The following is a 23,487-nucleotide window of genomic DNA, read 5'->3' as shown; positions in this document are numbered from 1 at the left end:
TTGGGAAATCAGGAACCAATGATGGATTAAGGAGTTACAATTACTTAAAGCACTACATCCAGATGGTCTTCAGTGCCATCAAGGCAATATACAGATCCAACCCCCTCACTGGTGCAGAGTAGGGATGGAACACATCTGACCATCAAAGAAGACAGTGAAATCTGATGGAGAGAACACTTCCAAGGACTTCTAAACTGCGATGCAGTTGTAGATGAAGATGTGTTTGAGGAAACACCCAACTCACCAACAAAGACCTTGGAAATTTCACTTTAATACTCAATCCAACAAATAGGATTTGCAAAAATCCACATCACTTCCACACAAGTGTGACATTACATAGCAGCACAGTTCCAAAATATGCTTTTTAAAATTCATTCAGAATACATCGAGAGAACTGCCTGACAACAGCCTTTGATTTCAATGATCATCAGCAGGGCACACTCCTGGGCACACCACAAGTCTTGATGGGGAACTTTTCTAGAAATCTTCAACTGACCAATCCAATCCCATCTCACTGTTGGCCCGCTTTTGGGAAAATGTCATCTGAGCTATTCACACAGCTTTCCATGCTTTAGACCTTTTTTAATCCAGCTCTCCGATCTATGCACAAGCCAGAAATCTGATGGCTTCCTGAGATATTTGCTTCTCTTTGCAAGAATTGTGCTCCTATTCATCCCTGTCTCTTTGTACTGTCTCTTTGCACTGACTGCATTTATCCACCAGCTCTTTTGCTTGTAGGTTTCCTTTGTATCTGCTAATGTTGTTGGTTGTTAACTTTCTTCTTGTTGACACAGCTTTCAGGTCCGACATTGCCAGGCCCCATGGATCTTAGGAAAAGTGCAGTTCATCCCTTTACACCTGATGGAATGTCTTATAGGTCCTTGTGAATCATTCTCAAAAACAACCACAGATTCCATAGACATCTTTTCAAGAACGTGTAGATTTTATTATTCTGCTGCTTCCAAGTATACAGTTGTCATATTTGCAAAGATCTTTCAGAAATTGCAGTAGCTCAAGATGGGAATGCATCGTACTAAATCTGTTTAGAGTGTGCCTTATCATGAAGTATGGTATTTATTACTTGTATTTGAAGTGTTTGGGAATCAGAGTTTCTTACACACGTTGTAACATTCTTCTGAGCCAGAGTTAGGCCACCTTTCCTCCACTTGTCCCATCTCTGCCTTTAATTCTTTGTTGCATTATTTTGCAGCTCACTTGCTGTAATATTTATCAAGTGTTGTACCAGCTATTGCACATAGTATGTTCACACAGTTTCAGCAATGAAGGTGTCTTCCTATTTAAAATTTATTCAGGTAGACTTGAGGAAAAAAGGAATGGGAAATTTGTTGTTGAAGAACTGTTTACAGATGCATAATATATTTGTTCAGAATCATGAAATATTAGAATAAATAGAAACAGCTTCTCCAGGTGTTGAAAGGAGTAAAATACAAACCTATCGATATAAGAAGCATTTTAAGAGAAAATTCTTCACAAAGTTGAGGCTGCAGAGTTCACTTTCATGGTTTGTGCTTTCGGCAAATCTGACATCTCCACGTAATTGAGCAGGTGATTGATTATAGGAATAGTGATGTGAGCACTGCTAAATGCTCACGTTTAGGATACACACAAATAGACTTGATTGTACCATTTGTGTTGCATCTAGTTTGTGCTTACTGTCCTAACTTCTGTACACTACTGTTTGTATTACCTGTTTGACCCCAGTGCCCAGGCTTGTCTTGTTCTCCCTGCTAACCTCACTCTATCTGTTCACCTCCTGTACAAACATCAAAAGTTTGACCTTTCCTCTTGCTCCCTGAAGCATCAGCTTTTCACTTTTTCCAATCCCTAATTTTGTTGGCTGACTCCTTAAATTTTCCAGAAACTATGAACCAATAGTTCAGGTTCAGCACTGCCTAGTCAATGGCAGTTAGGGATAGGCAAAAAGTTTGTCGAGCCAGTGATATCCAAAATGAATTTAAACATCCAACTTTTATCATCAAGCGATGGTAAATTGCTGAGTTAGACTTTTACTTTATCCTATGTGTTCCCAAGCTGCTATTCAAGGGACTATGTTTAAATGCAACTCATGAGGAAGAGGCTGACTTTTCTTCTGTACCTATCCGTGGCTCATGCAGCACAATGTTCTCTTTACTACGTATGAGAAGCTTGACTGATTGATTAGAATCCTGGAAAGTTGATTGGCATGTTGCAAATGTGGGGGCAGCGTGAGGTTAATGACTGCAACATAGGTCTTTCCTTTTATGTTTTTTGTATTGAGTTTCTTGTGACTGTGCAGCTTCTTTGGTTGAATGAATTATGTAGGATCTATGTTAGTCTACATGCAGCTCACCAGGTAAGTCTCTCTTTTTGTTTCCAGCCTTATTGTTTTAGTCTTCAGATGTTGGAGGTAGGCAAGATGTACTGAATAAAGTTGAATGATTTCATCCCTTCCAGTCACAGAATGCTCATTTTCTCCTTTTTTTGTTTTGCCAATTGCCATATCACCTCGAGTAAAACTTTCATGCACGACAAAGGTTGGTAAAGCGAGATTTTGTTTGCTTTGCACATTTCAGCCATCTGAAAAAAAACAATTATTTTTAAGTGGAATTTTTTATGTTGAGATGAGTAACTAACTTGCAAATTACTGAGCAGGTTTGTGGTATAGATTGAGGCCGATGTAATCTCTCTTTGCAGGTATGGTCTGGGAATGATCTACTATAAGCAAGAGAAGTTCAACCTGGCAGAAATTCATTTCCGAAAGGCTCTGAACATCAATCCCCAAAGTTCTGTATTGCTGTGTCACATTGGCGTGGTAAGTAAACAACAAAATGAAGCCCAAAGCAGTCACTTGGTAGTGCAGATCTTGAATATTGCTTGAAGAAAAAAGATGAATTGGCAAGGCGTTTTCTGTTGCACTCATCTAGACAAATGCAAGAATATCAATTTCGTACTTCAAGCTCTCCTGCAGGGCAACAGCTGTACTCATCAGATTTGCTGCAAATGGCTCAATCTTGCAAGTCTGCCTAAGACATTCACTTTCAGGGCTGAAAGGTGCCTGGACAACTTAGTTAACTTGAACAATCAATAATATATTTTTAAAATTTTGATTAAGAATATAAGCAAGTCCTTCCTTCTACTCCTGTGCATTCACAGACCTGGATTTTCATTGATAGGCTGCTGCTGCTCAGTGTAAAAAGGCATCCATATATGTCTGTCTACCGCATTGTTGAGCAACAGTATATGAGTTTCAGTTCCAGTGTGATGCCAAGGGCATAAACTGCATGTCCCAACAATTGTCACATCAAATCAAAGCTGTTCCTCCATCTGTCCATAATAGGCAGAGTAGAGAGTGTTCAACCAGCTCGTGCTTTCAAAACCATGACGAAGACATCTGCTGTTAAGTATGTACCTGCATTTGGCCAGTACATGCTAAACAATCCTGAGTGTATATTAATAGCCAATTTAAGATGATCATTTGAGTTTGTAATGTGAGGGTGGCACCGTGGTTAACACTGCTGTCTCACAGCGCCAGGGACCCGGGTTCGATTCCAGCCTCTGGTGACTTTGTGGAGTTTGCGCATGTCTGCATGAGTTTCCTCCCACAGTCTAAAGATGTGCAGGTTAGGTCAATGGGCAGTTTAGCATGGCCAATAGTGTTAGGTGCATTAGTCAGAGGAAATGTAGAATAATAGGGTAGGAGAGTAGGTCTGGGTGGGTTACTCTTCAGAGGGTCAGTATGGGCTTGTTGGACCAAAGGCCTGTTTCCACACTGAGGATTTTATGCTTCTATGACCTACTTATACTTGCCATTCATTCATATGTAGGGGCTGTTCTTTGCAAATAAAATCAATTTATTTCTCTGCCTCTTATAGATTACCCAGAAACAATGTACCTGTAGTTCCCTGTTGTTTTCTGCCTGGCAACGCCATGTCCAATTAAAATCAACTTGGTGACCAATCAGGACTGGTTCCTCCTGTAGTACACGTTGTTTGAAATTTAACGTTCATATGTTTGCTCTGATGAACATCAGGCAAAAAAAAGACACCTTTTGTGATCACTTTGTGCAAAGTTATTGAGTGGGATACTCTTCAGAGGGTTGATATGGACTTGTTGGGCCGAAGGGCCTGTTCCCACACAGTTAGGAAACATCCTGAATTTGATGTTTGCTACTTCCATCGCCATAAAGACAGGTTGGGCCACCTCACTATTGTGTTCTCCTACGAACGATAGTTGCAGCGAAACCACTCCAGTGTCTACACCTCAACAGCTGATGCACCTAACACTTCACAATATAACAAAGTATGTTTTGGATTATATGATAACTCCTCCTAGGCCCATGTAGAATCACTAATTAATCTCCTTTGTGGAGCTCATTGAATATGAGTTTTCCCTAGGTAACTGGTCAATTTTCTTGAGCTCCAAATTTTACTTAGAGTCTTGTAGTCCCTGCTGGATAGGTATGTTCACATGTGGTAAGAACAGTATTAGGACCTGTTTTGACACTGATCATCAATGAAATTGCACAGTAATGTACATTGGTTAGGCTTGGCTGCTCAAGTGCTCACAGGAACTCTAGGTAACCTAAGCCTAGCTGGGAGCAAAGACACAAATATTATCTTGTTATGCATTTAATTATTTCTGCGTTTAATCTCTAATCCTAATTTTTATTGTGTTCTGGCAGTGTAAGGGCAAAAGGTGCTAATATAAAACAAAGAAAGCTATAATGAAATTGAGGATGAACTTCTAAAATGGAAATTTCAGAGAATTGACCTTGTGTATAAAAAGAATCTACCCAATTCTTTGTCTGCCTCTGAATCCTGAACTGAACATAAAACATAAAATATTACAGCGCAGTACAGGCCCTTCGGGCCATTGCTGTTGCCCTCGAACTGACCCATAGATTGCTGATATTGATCAGTAAATTTACTGATGTAGCTGCATCTCATGGACGCTCAATCGAGATTCAAGTTATTCAGTGTAATCCAGTTTGAAAACTTATTGACAATGCAAGTTCTGTGTCACTCTATCTCGTAAAGGAGGAACATCTCTCTCAAAACACCACAGCCAATGAATTAGGTTTCAGGAGCAACCTACATAAGCCAACATGGTAGTACGCACAGAGAAACTGTTAATTGGCACCCAGTTGATAGGGTTGTTAAGAAGGCATATAGTATATTGGCTTTCATTAGCAGGGAGATTGAGTCACGAGGTTATGCTGCAGCTCTATAAAGTCCTGGTTAAACCACACTTATATGGTGTGAACTTATATGGTGTTCAGTTCTAGTTGCTTCACTACAGGAAGGTTGTGGAAGCTTTCGAGAGGGCGCGGAGGTGATTTACCAGGATGCTGCCTGGACTGGAGGGCATGCCTTATGAAGCAAGGTTGAGGCTTTTCCCATTGGAGCAAAGAAGGATGAGCGGTGACTTAATAGAGGTCTACAAGATGATGAGAGGCATAGATAGAGTGGATAGCCAGAGACGTTTTTTCCCTGGGCAGAAATGGCTATCACAAGGAGGGCAAAATTTTAAGGTGATTGGTGGAAGGTTTAGGGGAGATGTCAGGAATAGGTTCTTTACACTGAGTGTTCAGTGCATGGAATGCACTGCAAGCAATGGTAGTAGAGACCGATACATTAGCGGCATTTAAGTGACTCTTGGATAGGCACAGGGAAGATAGTATAATGAAGAGTATGAGAGTTAGTCTGATCTTAGGGCCTGTACTGTACTGTAATGTCTGAGGTGAAAATCGGTTTGGGTGTGATTGAAAGAAGAATGTTGACTCTGACATCAGAGATCTCTCTTCTTAAAGCATTCTTAATGTTTTTTTTAACAGGAACTAAACTGTTGAACAGGCAGGTGGCTCCCTGTTTCTGTATGACTTCCTCTTCAAGTGTTGTCAAGGAATGCTCTGTTACATTCTCAAGCTTCATTGCTTTTTTTCTTGGTTTTTACAGGTCCAGCATGCACTAAAGAAGTCTGAATGTGCACTTGAAACACTAAATAAAGCCATTAGTATAGACCCAAAAAATCCTCTATGCAAATTCCACAGAGCCTCCATTTTGTTTGCAAATGAAAAATACAAAGTAAGTTTGCTGTGTTGATTTTTGTACAAGGCACTCTGCATCGTTTTTGGTTGTCTTGATTTCAGCTTTTCATGATGTCTCTTTTTTCATCAGGCAGCTTTACAGGAGCTTGAGGAACTGAAACAAATAGTCCCCAAAGAGTCACTTGTTTACTTTCTAATAGGAAAGGTAAGATTTGACACTTGACCTGCAAATTATTAGGAGCCACATGCACATACTTTCTTCTCCCCTCTTCTCTGCTGCCCTTCAATATTGTCTGAAACATAAGGTTAGACTTTTCCCAGCAGTTACAATCTCACCCAGATTGCCACTTACTGTGCCCCTTTGAGTTCCACAACTTCTGAAGAAAATTCTTACTCTGGGCTTCTCAAAATACTTTCATTCGGACAGGTCTCTTGTACTGCGGACGGGGTCAGTCTGGGCATGTCTGTATATATTGGTTTGGTGGAGGGGAATGTGGGGGTGAGAGAGTTTAATAGTTCCTCAGACTATTTAATTCACACACTTGATGTGATACCTGCTGTTGTTGGGACAACCTTCAAATCATCGATCTGTCACCGACCAACTCTGGAAATTTTTAAAGGTGTCATTATCACCCATTTGATTGGAACTGGTGAGTGGAAAAAAAAATGTTAAATGGAGAAACTGTATAGAAATCTAATCAGTTTTATTTTTATTTCCTGTGAATTAAGATCAAGACATTTAGTGGATAATTTCATGTATCCTGTACAGCTGACATCTTTAAAGATATGAATTCTTAGGCATGTTAAAGAATGTTTCCACTTGTATGTTAGGTATAAGTTCCAATCTGTCCTCTGTGGCACGTTTGGGCATTTATGAGACATGTCCCAGTGGTGGTATTTTCAATGGAGGCAGAAGCTGGTGCGTTAATTCTCACTGCAGAACGTTGGAAAATCCTAGAATGGCACAACCCAGAATAGGAAGCCATTTTGATCTATCCAGGCTGCATCAGCTCTTTCTTAGAGCAATCCAGTTTGTTGCACTTACTGTCCTATATCCATCTGAGCATTTTTCTTTGAACTTTCATCTAGTTTTTTTTGATTTTGTTGTTTCTCCTTCCATCATTCCTGTGGGCAGGATGTTCCAAGCCATTACCACTCACTGCATTTTAAAAAAAAGAGGCCTTTCTTGCATTCCCTCTGCACATCTTGCCCAAAATCCTGAATCGGTGTTTCTCATCCTTGTACCACCGACTAACGGGAAGCTCTCCACTGGCCTACCTTTATCTCAGTTGGTCATGCTCTTGTACAACTCCCATAACCTTATAAATTAAGAACCCATTCCTAGAAATTATCTTGTAAATCTCTGCACCCTCTCAAGGCTTCCATATTCTACTAACGTGTCTAGAATTGGATGTAAAACCTGAGGTTGGAGCCTAATCAGAGTATTTTAAAGGTTCAGCATGATTTCCCTGCTTTTGTACTTGATGTCTCAGGTTATGTACTTTGCAAAGGGGGTGGCATGGTGGCTCGGTGGTTAGCACTGCTGCCTCTCAGTGCCAGGGACACTGGTTCAATTCCCGCCTCGGGCAACTGTCTGCGTGGGTTTCCACCAGGTGCTCCGGTTTCCTCCCACAGTCCAAAGATGTGCAGGTCAGGTGAATTGGCCATGCTAAATTGCCCATAGTGTTAGGTGCGTTAGTCAGGGGTGAATGTAGGGGAATGGGTCTGGGTGGGTTGCTCTTTGGAGGGTCGGTGTGGACTTGTTGGGCTGAAGGGAATCTAAATCAAAGTACTTTCTCAAGATGACCTGTTTGTGTCAAATATTGATGTGTGCACATCCCTCTGGTTCCTCGTTCCTGTGCATTCTTTTGAACTGTGCCATTCAACCTTTCCTCATCTCTTCTGCCAAAATGTATCATCTCATACACTCCTGTTTTTAACCTGGCTGTCTATATGCATAAATCATTGAATGTTGACAGGTGGCTCATAATGTGTGCACCATTCTAGGCTTCTGGGTTCAGAAATTTATCTCCTATCACCGTTTTCCAACATATAGACTTTATTGCTCTTAGGTCTACAAGAAGTTAGGGCAGACGCACCTGGCTTTGATGAACTTCTCCTGGGCCATGGACCTTGACCCAAAGGGAGCCAACAACCAGATCAAAGAGGCTATTGACAAGCGGTATTTACCAGATGATGAAGAGCCTGTGACAAATGATGGGCAGCTTAGTGAGGGGTACCAATATGATACAGGTTGGTATTAGTGCATTCTCCCAATTTAATGAGAATGCCTTTTTTGTATGGCTAACATAAAGTAGGCTTGGTAAGTTTGGAGTATTTGATCTCATTCTGATAATTTTTTTGAAGCTAAAGTACAGGAACACCTGTTATGTTCCTAACCATCCCAGACTTAATTTTAAATTATCCATTGCCCTGAGCATATAGTTAAACTGAAGAGATAAATAATCAGTTATAAAAGTACATTATCTTAAGTGTGTATGACAAATTCTCATTCTGCCTGTATATGTCTGAAATTTTCTTAAGATAGAGAATTATGGAGACTAATTAATCTCTTCTGGCATCAACAATCAAGCTTCGTTCAATGTCTCTGATAGCCATTACTTAGCCAACATCTATATAAGTGGAATAGAATCATAGTTAGAGTCATAGGGTTGCACAGCATGGAAATAGACCCTTCAGTCCAATTCATCCATGCCAACCAGATATCCTAAATTAATATAGTTCCATTTGCCAACAGTTAGTCCATATCCCTCTAAATCCTTCCTATTTATGTACCTATCCAGATGTCTTTTACATTTTGTAATTATACCAGCCTCTCTCTCCTCCTTTGGCAGCTCACTCCATTCACACACCACCCTCTGCATGAAAAAGTTTTGCCCCTTAGGTCCCTTTTATGTCTTTCCCCTTTCACGTTAGATCTAAGCCCTGTTTTGAACTCCTACTGCCCTGGAGAAAAGACCTTGGCTATTCACTCTGCCTATGCCCCTCATGATTTGATAAACCTCTCTGAAGTCACGCCTCAGCTTCTGACGCTCGAGGTCAAACAGCCCCAGCCTATTCAACCTCCTCCCTACAGCTCCAACCCCCCAACCCTAGGAACATCCTTGTAAATCTTTTCTATCCTTTCAAGTTTCACAACATCTTTTCTATTGTAGGGAGACTAGAATTGCAGACAGTATTCCAAATGTGGCCTAACCAATATCCTGTAAAGTCACAACATGCCCTCCCAAAATCTCTACTCAATTCACTGACCAGTAAAGGCAAGCATACCAAACACCATCTTCACTAGCTTATCTACTTGTAATCTCACATTCAAGGAACTGTGAACCTGCACTCCAAGGTCTCTTTGTTCAGCAACACTCCCCAGGACCTTGCCATTAAGTGAATAAGCCCTGCCCTGATTTGCCTTTCCAAAATGCAGCACCTCACATTTTATCTAAATTAAACTCCATCTGCCACTCCTCAGCCAATTGGCCCATCTGGTCAAGATACTGTTGTACTCTGAGGTAACCTCCTTCGCTGTCCATGACACCACCAATTTTGGTGTCATCGGCAAACTTACTAACTGCTATCTCCAGTGTTCACATCCAACTCATTTATATAAATGACAAAAACAGTGGACCTAGCACTGATCCTTGTGGCGCACTGGCCTCCAGTCTGAAAAACAACCTTCCGCCATCACCCTCTGTCTACTAATAGTACAACTTTAGCGATGAAGCAATACTGTTGTACATCGGTTTGCTGGAATGAAGCATGTCCCACCCCTGTGTTCACTCTGATACGTGGACAGATGGTAGTATCTTATCAGACCAAGGTTTATTGTCTAAATCAAATTTATTTAGCATTATTGTTAATTTCCCGATTCAATCAACAATAATTATAATAAAGAAGATGCTTTATTCTGAGTATCCTTTGTATGCCTTTCCTAAACTACTACCATCAAACTTAACTTGTCCCAACCCTCTGGTTAAAGATTTACTGCCAACTAACTCTGCTCATTTAGTATAATCTTAGAATTGTAAATCTTTAGGCAGAATTGTCAGCCAAAATGAATTCCAAGAAGCATTGGATTTGCCCTCCTGAACATGTAGCAGAGCCCCAGAATGTCTGTGCCAGATGTCTTCACTGTTGAAGACCTTATAATGGTGGCACAAAAAGGAAGGGTGTTCTACGCCATCTCTGATTTTGGATGTATGTCTGTGGTGTGACATATATATCAGAAAGTATAAAGATACAGGTATCACGCTCCAACTTGTTTCAACAGGAGCTGTCACTGACTCACTGCTGGATAAATATTTTCCTCATTTAATTCCTATCTTGTTGACCATCTGGGTTCCTACTGCAGTCAAATTTCCTCAAATTGTACAGAGATCTATTTTATTCGATGATGGGAATAGTAGCTAGTCTATAAACGGTTAAGTCCGTAGAAAGTCAAAAGAAACAGATAGTTGTTGGGATAGTTACCAAATGAGGATTCAGTACAGAAATGCATGTAGCACATGCAAGTTAAGCAGAAACATTTAAATTTAAAATTATATTTTTGTGTACACTGAGGGTGTGATGGAGGTTGGGAGGAACTTTGTGTTGAATATGGGTCAAATGGTCTGTTTCTGTGCCGTACGGTTGATGAGGCAACCGTTACTAAGATGTGGCTATAAGCTGGGAGCTAAATAATCACCGCCGAGCGATCCTTAGATATGTCAGAAAATTTGGGGAAGAAATGAGTAGCTATATTGATGAAGGCTGCATTAACAACAGCAGAAAGGAAGGCTTTCAGGTGATTACTGTTATCCTCAGGTTGGACCATGCAGAAGGGAACTCAGGAGTTGGAACTGACTTTTAATTCGCAGGATTGAGTGGAAAATTTGGTTTTGGGTAAAATGGGGTGAGTTAAATTGCTGTTGTAAAGATTTGGCGGTCTAAACGACTACTTTCATTGTTGTAAAAAAGTTTTATTCTCGGAAATACATTTTTCGTACAAAGTTGTGGAAATCTGGAACTCCTTCTCCAAAAAAATTGCAACTAACTCTGCATTCAGAGTGTTACACAGATATTGGGACTGACTAATAGATTATCCTTAATGGAAGGCATACGGTCTTCTGGCACAGTGGAGTCCCTACATATGGGCCAGGAGGTCCCTGTTTATGTCCCTCCTGTCTTGGGGGAGTATCATGACATGTTTGAACAGTTGATTAAACTAACTATCAAGGGGCACACTCCAAAGGCAGGCAAACCAGGTTGAGAAACAAAACAACCATGGCTTGATTGAATGGACAATCGTCAGGGACTAGTAGTGACTGGTCTTCATGGTGTATATGTAGCTATATTACACAAACCACCAACAAAACTTTGAATCACCTGGTTCCTTTATGGTTTTAATAGTGCTTCCACAATTCTTGGTTGTGACATTTCTAGAATTGGAGACAAAGCACTTGCCAGCAGCTGAATTACTACCTCAGATTAATGTAATTAGACACTAACTCTGCTTTGTTGTCACAGCTGGAACCGATGAATCCCAGGAAAGCAGCATGACTGATGCTGATGATACCCAGCTTCACGCAGCAGAGAGCGATGAGAGCTTCAACTTGTAAAAGCCATACCAGCCAAAATATGGTTTCAGAGCAAGAGCTGCTACTCCCTGGCCTTTTCCTCTTTCCCTCACATTGGGCCTGTATTTCTGCTTTGAGCATTGTCTGTTTGGTGCAGTTTGCCAACGTTAAAAACGTAGGCTGGAGAGACCTATCACTTGGTTACAACAAAGCCTGTCAGCATCACCTTTTAATTTCCAGCCTCAGCAATATACATGTTAAACAGGGGGCTTTGTTTTTAAATGTAAGTGTTATTACTGATCTGAAAGTGAACTTGCGCAATTCCCTCTCCTTCTGCTACTTCTGCTCATGCAAGACCTGACATCACTGTCACCAAGTTCATAATTGTGCTGCTGTTTTTAACTCCCTTTCATCCTAAAAGGAATTCCCTTTAAAATCCTTGGTGAGGGGTGTCTGGATGGGAGTTCCAAGTCCAGTGGCAGGTATTACCTCAATGATTGGCTTGTATAAACTGCAAGCTGTTGAGTTAACAGCTATTTTCAAGCAGCACTTGGGTTATAGTGGCTGTTGTGCTGCTTTGGCAACTTAGTAGCTGTGAATGGAGGCATTTTTGCATCTCTTCCAGTCCTTTGTCTTTACTTCACCATAGAGTGCAAAGCAGCCTCTTTGGAAAGTACACATGCTGGTTACTTACATTGATGGCATTCTTTAAGGTCGCACTGATATCAAGAGCCTGCTGTCAATGTGGAATCAGCAGAAGTGTTGACGAATGGAAAATGCAATGTGTGTCTGTGCGTGTGGGTATGTATGCGCGTGGATGTGTGAAATGTAGTCTATTTTTTTAATTTCATTTTCATTTAAAACTGTAACTTGGTGTCTTAAGTGGATTTTTTTCTGTTGCTTATCCTTTTTAATTTCAGATATTTGTACAGTCTTAGAAAAAGTCTTTTTGTTAATATATTTGCAACTCAGTTTAATGATGTGAAAAAAATCAAAAATAAAATACTTTGAAAACTTTTTGGTTGCAAATATCAATCATGACACTCCTTGGAATAATCACTGCTATCATGCTGATGAACTGTTGTGAATAGAATGTAAATATCACATTCTTAAGTCCTGTGCATGTGTGAAAGTTAAATTAAACGCAGTTGAAGATTTATTGCAGATTCACTGTTACATTTACTTTTGGTAAAATTCTGAGATTACAAAAGATATCACAGAATGTACAGTATAAATCAGGTAAATTCAATTCTCCAGATGTCTTCATTTATTTCCAAACCATGTTTACTGTCATGTTACTTTCAAGCTTGGCTGAAACGTAATTACAACAGCAACTCGCAATCTTCACTGGTAGAATTTGAATTCCATTAATAAATATGGAGTTTAAAAAAAAAATCGCACCTAGTTCACACCTAGCCTTCGAGAAGCAGATCTGGTCATCCTTACTCTTTGACTTGTCTGTCACTCTAGATCTGCTCTGATTCCTGCTGTCTCTCATGGCTTGGTAAGCTATTGAATTGTACTAGAACAAAATAGATAAATTGAAAAGGAATTGAACCAGGTGACCTATCTGCCACTGACCTCTGTACGAGAAATGACAAACGTGTGCCCAGGCAGTCAATCTTGCAAAGTACTCCTCGTTAGTGTCAGTGGAGCATGTTAAAATTAAGAGCTGTTTCACAAGTGAGATGAAGAACTGCCTCACATACATCATAGCTACCTGAATCCTACTTTTCAAATTGCAATTGCTATTCATGAGCATGCCCTATCCCACTGCCTGTAAAGATTTAACAAAATTGTTGTACAATAGTTACCAATCCGAAGAGTTGCTCTGGGAGTCCTCAACATTGAATGTCAACTCTGACATCTGTCACCATTAGCGAAACTGGTGATAATGCATCAGGACTCTCCAATTAAAAGTTGACCACTTGGAAGAAGTGCGAAGTGTAGCAAGGACACTTTAATGTACCACGTGGGAGAGTAATTAAGTGCCAATCACAAAGTAAGGCTTTGGAGGTGGCTATATTTGTTAGCCTAGATATTTAGCAGATGGTGAGGAACAAGTAACAATAAAACGTTTCTTAAACTTAGATTAGTGAGTCTATCTGTTGAAGATACCTCCATGATCAGATGCATCGATTATTGAGAAGTGTGGCCTAGTGGTATTATTACTGAGCTATTAATGCCAAGGTCCAGGTAAGTTTCTGGGGACTCTGAACCCTGCCATTGCAAATGCTGAAGTTTGAATTCAATAGACTCTCAATTCCAGATTTTTAATGACCAGGACATGACTGTTGATTGTCAAAAAAAGCCCTCTGGTTCACTAGCTTGCTTTCCTGGTCTGGCCTACATGTGACTGCAGATCCACATCGTTGGTTTTGACTCTAAGCTGGATGATTGAAAGATGGACAAGTGAATGCTGGCCTGGCCAGTGATGTCCATGTCTGGAAGATGAGGATCCATTCTTCCATCATGTTGTGTGGCAGTACTCCTGTGCTAAATAAGAATAGATATGGAACAGATCCAATAGCTTAAAGTTGTAAATCTGAGCACTGAGCTATCCACAGCACTGAACTGTATTCAACTCAGTCTGTAACCTAGCATATACCATATTCTAGCATCACTAAACCAGGAGATCGACCTGCAGGATAGTACGTTCGGAGCAGCATTATTCATACCTGTCAACCTGGTGAAGTGACAACACAGGACCATCGGCATACCAAAGAGTGAAAGCACTATGCAGTCAACAGTGTTAAATCACCCCACAGTCATCGGATCAGAGCTCTGCAGTTATGCTACGTCCAACCTTGAATGGAAATTGCCAATTAAACAATTAACAGGAGGAGGAGGTGTCACCATAAAATCCCCACCCTCAAGGTTCAAGGAAGATGGCACACTAATGCCAAAGACTTGACTGAGCATTTGCAAATATCTTCAATTAGAAGTGCAGAGTGGATGATCCAGCATCTTCTATGACTTCAACAGCTCCCGATGGAAGGCCACAAGAGGATGCATTGAAGCCCAGGATCAGGGGCCAGCACTTTGCTGGGGGAGTTGCGGGGTGCAGCAAGAGAGAAAGCATAGTTTAACAGCTGTGTCTCAGAGGGATTGCTGATTGGAGGTCGAAAAAACAGTGACATCATGGGATATATTAGGTAATTGGTAAAATGATTAATAAAGTGAATTTTAGAAAGAATTAACTGAGAAACAACAGGAAAACAAAGTCAGGGCCAAAAAATAAAGTAATGTAAGTGAGTGAAGTAGGTTTAAGTAAGAAAGACCTCGTAAGTGTAAGGTTAACACATAGGTAAAAACAATGACTGCAGGTGCTGGAAACCAGAGTCTAGATTAGAGTGGTGCTGGAAAAGCATAGCAGTTCAAGCAGCATCCGGGAATCAGTAAAATCGACATTTTGGGCAAAAGCCCTTCATCAGGAATACAAGTATTCCTGATAAAGGAGTTTTGCCCGAAACGTCTATTTTACTGGTCCTCGGATGCTGCCTGAACTGCTGTGCTTTTCTAGCACCACTCTAATCTAGAGTAAGATTATGACATGGCAGCATAAACTGGCTGAATAGAATGTGCAATCAGTAATAAGTATCAGGATCCTACACCATGTTACGTGCAGGAAGTGCTTCCAGTTGTGCAAAATAGAACTGTGGTGCTTGAATGATGACTGGAGAAAGTGAGGACTGCAGATGGTGATCAGACCTGAAAAATGTGTTGCTAGGGAAGCGCAGCAGGTCAGACAGCATCCAAGGAGCAGGAGAATCCATGTTTCGGGCATAAGCCTTTCTTCAGGAACTCTTCAACATTTTTCAGCTGATGACTGGAGACACTGGCACATATGCAAGGCTGAGTGTTCTGTGGATCATATTGCGGCATTGTAGCATGGAGAAAAGAAAGGTATGAGTGACTACCAGACAATGCAAGACAAACAGACTTTTTCTAATGAGTTTTCCATTATTGGAAGCTGGTAAGCCTTCCTCATGGGAGTGCAGTCAGAGCTAAGCTTCTGCCACCACAAATTGCTTGACTGTACAGCAGGGGAGGAAGAAGGAAAGAAGAGCAATAACGATAGGGGCTTCATTAATTCGAGAATCAAAAAGATGTTTCTGTGACTGCCAGTGTGTTGTGGATCAGGCCAGACCCACCACCTTCAAAATATTTTAAATAGCCTAGACTCTGGATGTAGGTTTGCTCACTGAGCTGTAAGGTTCATTTCCAGACGTTTCGTTACCTTACTAGGTAACATCTTCAGTGGGCATCATGCGAAGCAATGCTGAAAATTCCTGCTTTCTATTTATGTTTGGGTTTCTTTGGGTTGGTGATGTTGCTTCTTGTGCTGACATCACTTCCGGTTCCTTTTCTCGGGGTGGTAGATGGGGTCTAACTTGACGTGTTTGTTGATAGAGTTCCATTTGGAATGCCATGCTTCTAGGAATACTTGTGTGTCTTTGTTTGGCTTGTCCTAGGATGGATGTGTTGTCCCAGTCGAAGTGGTGTCCTTCCTCATCTGTATGTAAGGATACTAGTGAGAGAGGGTCATGCCTTTTTGTGGCTAGTTTTCAGCCTGTCTATCCAATGTAGTGTTTGTTACAGTTATTGAATGGTATTTTGTAAATGATATTGGTTTTGCTCATTATATAGGGTCTTTTGAAGTCCATTAGTTTTAGTCTGTTGGTTAGGTTTGTGGGCTGCCATGATGCTAAGGGGTTTGAGTAGCCTGGCAGTCATTTCCGAGATCTCTTTGGCTAGGGTTTCTGGACGTGTTTTGTCAGCTTGTTTGGGTTTGTTGCTGAGAAATTGGCGGGCTGTGTTCATTGGGTTACCCATTCTTTTTGAATATATGGTATAGATGATTTTCCTCTGCTCTGTGTAGTTCCTCTGTGCTGCAGTGTGTGTTGGCTCATTGAAATAATGTCTGATGCAGCTTCGTTTGTGGGTGTTGGGATGATTGCTTCTGTAGTTCAATATTTGGTCCGTTTTTAGGTTGACGCTGGTTTGAAGTTCCCCATTGGCTGTTTGCTCTACTGTGACATCTAGGAATGGCAGTTTGTTGTTTTCCTCCTCTTTAGTGAATTTTATGCCAGTAAAGTTATTATTGATGGTCTTGAAGGTTTCCTCTAACTTGTTTCGTTTCATGATGACAAAGCTGTCATCCACGTAGCGAGCCCAGAGTTTGGGTTGCATGGTTGGCCGAGTTGTTCGCTCAAGTCTCTGCATCACTGCCTCTGGTAAGAAGCTTAGACCCTGACATTCATTCTTATTTCTAAAGGCAGGTGTGATTCATCTGGTCAATTGAATCTGCTTTAAGCAAAACAGAATTTATTTACAATTACTGTTGAAACATGAACAAAAAGCAGAATTTAGAATCATTATTGGAAAACCTAACCGACCCAGCACAGCAACTTAACTGTTCCAATACAGTAACATCCCATAAACACACCTTGACAAAAAGGTAAATTCAAATGCATGTTCTTACAGGCTGGAGGGAACAACATCCAAAGAGAGGTCTTTGAGAAAGTCAGAGGAATTCTTTACTGAGGTTTGCAAATCTTCTGGATACTTGTACCTTGACTGCTACAAAATAAAATATAGAAAGTCTGAACTGGCCACTCCCCTCCCATTGCCAACTTTTTAAAAAAAAACCCAAAGGCATCTTGAAACAGTGTCTCTTTGGTGCCTCTGCCTTCACAACCCCTCTCTTTTTTAAAAAAAAAACAAGGACAAAATAACTCCTTTAAAGTGACAGCATCGTTACAGCTGATGCATTGTATCTCTGATGCCAAGATCCAGGAAGTTACAGAACAGCTGCAGGGTTATTCTTCTGGTGGAGTATGGTCCATGTTGGTTCCAATGCCTTTGCAGGATGCGATCCTGCAATCAATGTTTAGGGAGTGAGGTAGAATGTCAGCAAGCAGGACCTCCAATGTAGTAATTGCCAGGTTGCTCCAAGTCCCATTTTCAAGTACAGAAATAGGTGGATAAAGTAGAATAATGTATGGCTGGAAATGTGGTGCCAGAGGGGAGGGTGTTAGATGTTTGGGACAGTGGCCTGGATCTGGGGAATTTAGCACCTGTAGAAGCCAGACAAGTTGCATATGCACAGAGTTAGGACTGAGTTCCATGCAGGATGTTCCTTGCAGTCTTTGAAGTAGTAATTTGGCAGGGTCTGGGAATGAAGGAAAAGTAGTAGAGAAGAATAGAGTTCACCGAATATATTGGGGATACAGCTTGCTATAGACAATAGCAAGTTAGGTCAAGTGAGAGTAAGGAAGAAAAAGATGAATTGCATTGATAGGTTTGATATGTAGACAACCAACCAGTAGAAAGGATGCAGGGAAATTAACAATGCCAATACTAAAGTGTTATAATGGGAAACTTCAATTACCCAAACATACACTGCAAGTATCTCAGTCTATGAGGCATTGAGGGAAAAGTGTCCATGGATTATGTGCAGGAGAGTTGGACCTGGTTCTTGAAAATGACGCGAGTCAAGTGGTTCGAACATGAGTAAAGACATGGAGACAAGGTGAGAATGACTGATTTGATACTGACATGAAAGCAACATTTGACTGATCTGTGGTTTCAAAATTAAAGTCAATGGGAGTTAGTGAGTAGGTGAAACTCACTATTGCTGAATTCATCGTAAGATACCACAAAGAAGGATGGTTGGATTTTTGTTTTGAAATCCTAGGACATCACGGCAAGTCACATCAAAGTTATCACTCCTTCGAGAGGTAAGAAGTTGGGATGGTCATTGTAACTTGCAATACTATTTGTCACTCAGTAACTAAACCTGAATGCAGAAAGATCTGTACACTTTTCTGGCTTAATCTGGTGACTGAAAGGTAACATCCACATCATACAATTGCCAGATAATAATTCTTTCCAACAAGGGAGGATCTAACTGTTTACCTTTGACATTAAATGTGCTGTCATTGAATCTGGAACCATCTATACAAGTTAGAACAATAGGAAAATCTTCAAGAAGTACAATTCATTTCTAACACCCAGAATATGTATTGTGGTGATACTATGGCTTTAAGAAGTCTATTTTGTCCTTTTTTTTGATAGTTTTAAGAAGATGCAGAGATGTCTATTGAAAACTCCTAAAATAAACAGCTTGGGTTTTTTCCCTAAAAATTAGATCAATAAAAACCGCCTGAATGGGTGTGGTTACATTCCCACAGAACCAGGCTTTGTTTGTTTTTGGTTTTCAGGCATAGCAGTTGTTGCTGGGTCGATTCCTGCAGTACATCTCTCCCTGCTACATTCTAAGTTCACTTGATGTTTTTCCTCTTGGACTGTTGGAGTGGCATGTTTTCTGGATTTGCCTTTTGCCAAGGGTGTGTTGAATGGGACGTTACTATATTGGACCAGTTACTGTTTAGTAGATAACTATTCTGTACGTTTTCCAATAGAGTTTTAGCTAAGGTTTTTTTCTTTCTTCTGTTGTACTTTAACTGGAGTGTATGAATAAGGTGTGTTTTGCTTCAAATCTTGTCACGATGTGGAGGTGCCAGTGTTGGACTGGTGTGGACAACGCCAGAAGTCACCATGACACAAGATTATAGTCCAACAAATTTATTTTAAAATATAAGCTTTCGGAGCAGTGGTCCTTTGCAGGCTGGCGAAGGAGCAGTGCTTCAAAAGCTTAGTGTTACAGCACTGAGATAGACCCTTTGACCCAAACTGGTCCATGCCAACCAAAACATCCATCTACACTAATCCCATTTCCCTGCACTTCCTTCCCGATGAAGGGCTTTTGCCCAAAACATCTATTTTCCTGCTCCTCAGATGCTGCCTGATCTGTGCTTTTCAAGCACCACACTCAACTCTAATCTCTAGCATCTGTAGTCCTCACTTTTGCCATACCCTTCTAAACCTTTTCTATCCATGTATTTGTCCAAATGCTTTTTAGGTATTGTTAATGTACCCATCTAAAACACTTCTGCTGGCAGCCCATTCCACCCTCCTCTATAAAAAAAACGTTGCCCATTAGGTTCCCTTATATTCTTTCCCATCTAACCTTTAAACTGATTTCCTCTGGTCTGCGATTCCCCAATCCTGGGAAAAAGATTGAATGTATTCACCCTATCCATGCCTCTCATGATCTTGTACACTTCCATAAGATTCACCCCTCTGTCCCCTACCCTCTAAAGAGAGAAGACTAGCTTGTCCAACCTCTCCCTATAACTCAGCCTCTTGAGTCCTGCCACCATCCTTGTAAATTTCTTCTGTACTCTTTCCAGTTTAGTAACATCCTTCCTATAGCAAGGTGACCAAAACTGAACACAATACTCCAAGTGCGCCCTCACCAGTGTCCTGTACAACATAACTTCCCAACTTGAATATTCAATGACCTGACTGAAGGCCAGTGTGCCAAAAGCTGCCTTCACTGCCCTGTGTGTGACTCCACTTTCAGAGAACTATACACCTGAACTTCAAGGTCCCTCTGTTCCACTACACTGCTTAAGGTCCTACCATTCACCCTCAACTCCTGTCTTGATTTGATTTTTCAAACTGCAAGACCTCACACTTATCTATATTAAATTCTATTTGCAATTTCTAAGCCCACTTCCCCAACTGATCAAGGTCCTGCTGTAATGTCTGATAACCTTCCTTACTCTCCACAATACCAACTATTTTAGTGTCATCAGCAAACTTACTCATTATGCCTTGTATATTCTCATCCAAATCGTTCTACATATACAAGTCTACTTTGGTCCTTCAGGGGCCCCCACTCTCTCTCTCATTATTTTTCCTTTAATATACTTTAACATCCTCTTTTGATTCATCCTAATCTTCTCAGATCCCAAGATCCCTTTTCACCCTCCTGATTTCCTCCTTCAGTAAACTCCTATATCCCCTCTATACCTCCAGGGATCCTCTTGATCCCAGCTACCTGTACCTGAGCCACGCCTCCTTTATTCTGGTCAAAACCTCGATATCTTGTCATCCAGGGTTCCCTATTCATACCAACTTTGCCCTTCAGTGTCACCGGAACATATAGACCTTGAACTCTTGCTATTTCACCTTTAAAGGCCTCCCCTTTGCTGGAGGTCCCTTTGCCTGCAAACAAACTACTCAAAGCTCCTGTCTAATTCCATCTAAATTCACCTTGCCCCAATTTAGAACTTGAAATTTTGGACCAATTTTGTACCTCTGCATAATTGTTTTAAAATGAATACAACTCTAGTCATTGGTCCCAAAGTGCTCACCCACTGTCACCTCCGTCACCTATCCTGCCCTATTTCCCAATAGTAGGTAGAGTCTTGCCCCTTCCAGAGTATGATCCTGTATATACTGCTTGAGGAAACATTCCTGAATGTACTTAAATGACCCCATCCAAGCCCTTAATGTTCTATATCTATATATATTAGGAAAATTAAAGTCCCTGACTGTGACAACCCTATTACTCCTATCAGTCTCGCTGCATATTTGTTCCTCTAATTCCCATTGACTGGGGTACAATCCCAATAATGTCACCATCTCCTTATTTCTTAGCTCCAACCACAAAGCCTCACTGGATGATCCTTCACTTTCTTCATCTCTAATTATTGATGTGATACTTGCCTTAAGCAAAAATACAACTCCCCCTTCCCTCCTTCCACCACCTCTGTCCCGCCTAAAGCACCTGTACCCTGGCACGTTAAGCTGCCAGTCCTGTCCTGCCCTTAGCCATTTTTCTGTAATAGCTGTAATATCCATGTACTGAATTCATTGGCCTTCCTTGTCAGCATTCTTGAATTGAAATAGATGCAGTTTAATCCAACAGGCATTCCTTACTTCCTGTCATGTTCCAGCCTGACCTGACTCTCCACTTTACTATTTCTGATTACTGTATCTCCTTCCAGCCTTGCACTTGCCTCCCTACTGTTGAGGATCTCAACCCCCCCTGTCAATCTAGTTTAAACCCTCCCTTGCATCACTAGCAAACCTGCCCACCAAGATATTGGTCCCCCTCCAGTTTAGGTGCTGGTCACCTCTGCCCCAGAAAAGGTCCCAGTGATCTAAAAATCTGAATCCTGCTCCCTGCATCAGTTCTTTAGCTACACACATTCATCTGGCATGTCTTCCTGTTATTATCCTCACTAGCCTGTGGTACTGGAAGGAATCCAGAGATTACCACTGACAAAGTTTGGGCTTCTAACTTTTTTTTCCTAGCTCTCTCTAATCACTCTGCAGGATTTCATGCCTATTTCTACCTACGTCATTTGTGCCAACGTACTCTGACTTCTAGCTATTCACCCTCCCGCTTCCGAACATTCTGCAGCTGCTTTGAGACATCCTGGACCACAACGGCCGGGAGGCAACACACCATCCTTGATTTCTATTTGTCGCCACAGAATATCCTGTCTGTCCTAACTATTGACTCTCCTATCACTCGGGTCCTGTTTCCTTTTACTCTTTCCTGCTGTACCCCAGACCCAGTCACCGTGCAACCAACCTGGCTACTGCAGCTTTCCCCTGCATGTTATCCCCAACAGTATCCAAAACGCTGTTTTTGTTTTCAAGAGGAATGGCCACAGGGGATTCCTGCACTCTCTGCCTCCTGCCTTTGACTATCCTGGTGGTTATCCAGCTACTGTCTGCTTGCACGTTAGGGGTCACCACCTCACTAAAACGCTGATCTGTGAAGCGCTCAGTATCTTGGATGGTCCTGAGTGCATCCAGTTCCCTAACACGGTCTCCCAGGAGATGCGTTTGGGTGCACCTCCCTACAAGTATAGTCATCAGGGTTGATGGAAGTCTCATCCTGCAGGAGGAACATGCTACTGCCCTCCATGCCATCTTAACTGCTGTAGACTAAAGAGGAAAGTTACCTGTACTTTTTTTGCTGAACTGATACCGAGGCCTCTCGAGCCAAAGCCTTACTACTTATTCTGTTAGCAACAAAACTTGCAATCGCACATCTCTCTACTGCTTCACAGCAAAAATGACAGATGATTATGAGTTGGTTCATAAATCAGAGTTTGGTTTCAACCATCAGTTTCAATCTGTGAGGGTTAGAAATTGGGGAAAAGAGAAATCTTCAGGTGATAAGGAAAAAGGAGATCTCATTGAAGGTAGTAAAGATATTTAACTACCGTAAAAAGGAAACACGTGAGTGGGAAAGAAAAGTTAAAAAGCTGAGCTGTTTTCAGTGTCATAAAGTAGGCCACAAATCAGTTGTTTAGAAAAAGCATTGGGAAGCTGGATGTGGGAAAACAGGAAAAGCCCGTGAGTGTTATTGAAGTAGTAACGTTAAGCACAGTGGAAGCTAAAAGGCTGCACTAAAATGTACAACCTGGTCAGGGGTTGGTTGAGAAGAAAGTGCCAGATCTCTTTAAATAATTTACTTGCAAGGGTGAGGTTTCCTCATATATGCCAGGAAGCACAGGTAAATAAATTAAAGTTTTGAGACACTGAACCATGTCAATCTTTGATGAGATAGTTAATTCAGAAGGAAGAGTGCCAGAAAATGAGACAATATGTGAAATACATGGTGAGAGAGGAGCAGTGCTCCATGGTATACAGTGAGGTTGGAGAGTCTAGTGTAAAGTGAAGTGATGGTATGAGTAGTAGAGAATTCTCCATTCCAGACATACCATTTATCCTTGGTTGTCATATAGCTGGATCACAGGTGGAAGTGATGCCTACTGTGGTTGAAAAGCCAGTGGAAAATCAGGCAACTGAGGTATTACAGGAAGTATATCCTGAGATTTCTCCTGACTGTGTGGTAGCAAGGCCACAAAACCAACAGTGGAGAAATGAGAACATAAATGCAACTTCAACTTTTTAAATTTTATCAGAAACTATGTTTGATCAAATAGTTGAGGAAAAAAACAACAGCTGGAAGACAAAGTAGATATTTTTAGTTCA

At 41.2% G+C, this 23,487-nt stretch overlaps 2 protein-coding genes across 5 annotated transcripts in view; one reads left to right on the top strand and one right to left on the bottom strand.

Moving 5' to 3' along the window:
- cdc27 (cell division cycle 27) overlaps positions 1-12,775 on the top strand; it is a 152,066-nt gene extending 139,291 nt beyond the window's left edge. For 3 of the 4 annotated variants that reach the window (XM_072561881.1, XM_072561884.1, XM_072561883.1), the window contains 5 exons: positions 2,695-2,812; positions 5,955-6,083; positions 6,177-6,251; positions 8,119-8,299; positions 11,567-12,775. In XM_072561881.1, the coding sequence (XP_072417982.1) occupies positions 2,695-2,812; positions 5,955-6,083; positions 6,177-6,251; positions 8,119-8,299; positions 11,567-11,658 (595 nt within the window). In that variant the 3' untranslated portion in view covers positions 11,659-12,775. Of the gene's footprint in view, positions 1-2,694; positions 2,813-5,954; positions 6,084-6,176; positions 6,252-8,118; positions 8,300-10,864; positions 10,968-11,566 lie in introns of those variants that run through there. The other variant, XM_072561882.1, reaches the window with a different exon arrangement.
- A 2,448-nt stretch (positions 12,776-15,223) lies between these two features.
- LOC140465923 (aquaporin-2-like) overlaps positions 15,224-23,487 on the bottom strand; it is a 72,100-nt gene continuing 63,836 nt past the window's right edge. The window contains exon 5 of the transcript XR_011955189.1: positions 15,224-16,926. The gene's annotated coding sequence lies outside the window, so the exon portion shown is untranslated. The remainder of the gene's footprint in view (positions 16,927-23,487) is intronic.

The sequence above is a fragment of the Chiloscyllium punctatum genome, chromosome 42 (genome assembly GCF_047496795.1).
Source record: "Chiloscyllium punctatum isolate Juve2018m chromosome 42, sChiPun1.3, whole genome shotgun sequence".
In the NCBI taxonomy this organism is placed as follows: domain Eukaryota; kingdom Metazoa; phylum Chordata; class Chondrichthyes; order Orectolobiformes; family Hemiscylliidae; genus Chiloscyllium; species Chiloscyllium punctatum.
The sequence above is the reverse complement of the archived record's forward strand: the minus strand, read 5'-3'. Positions and strand labels throughout refer to the sequence as shown.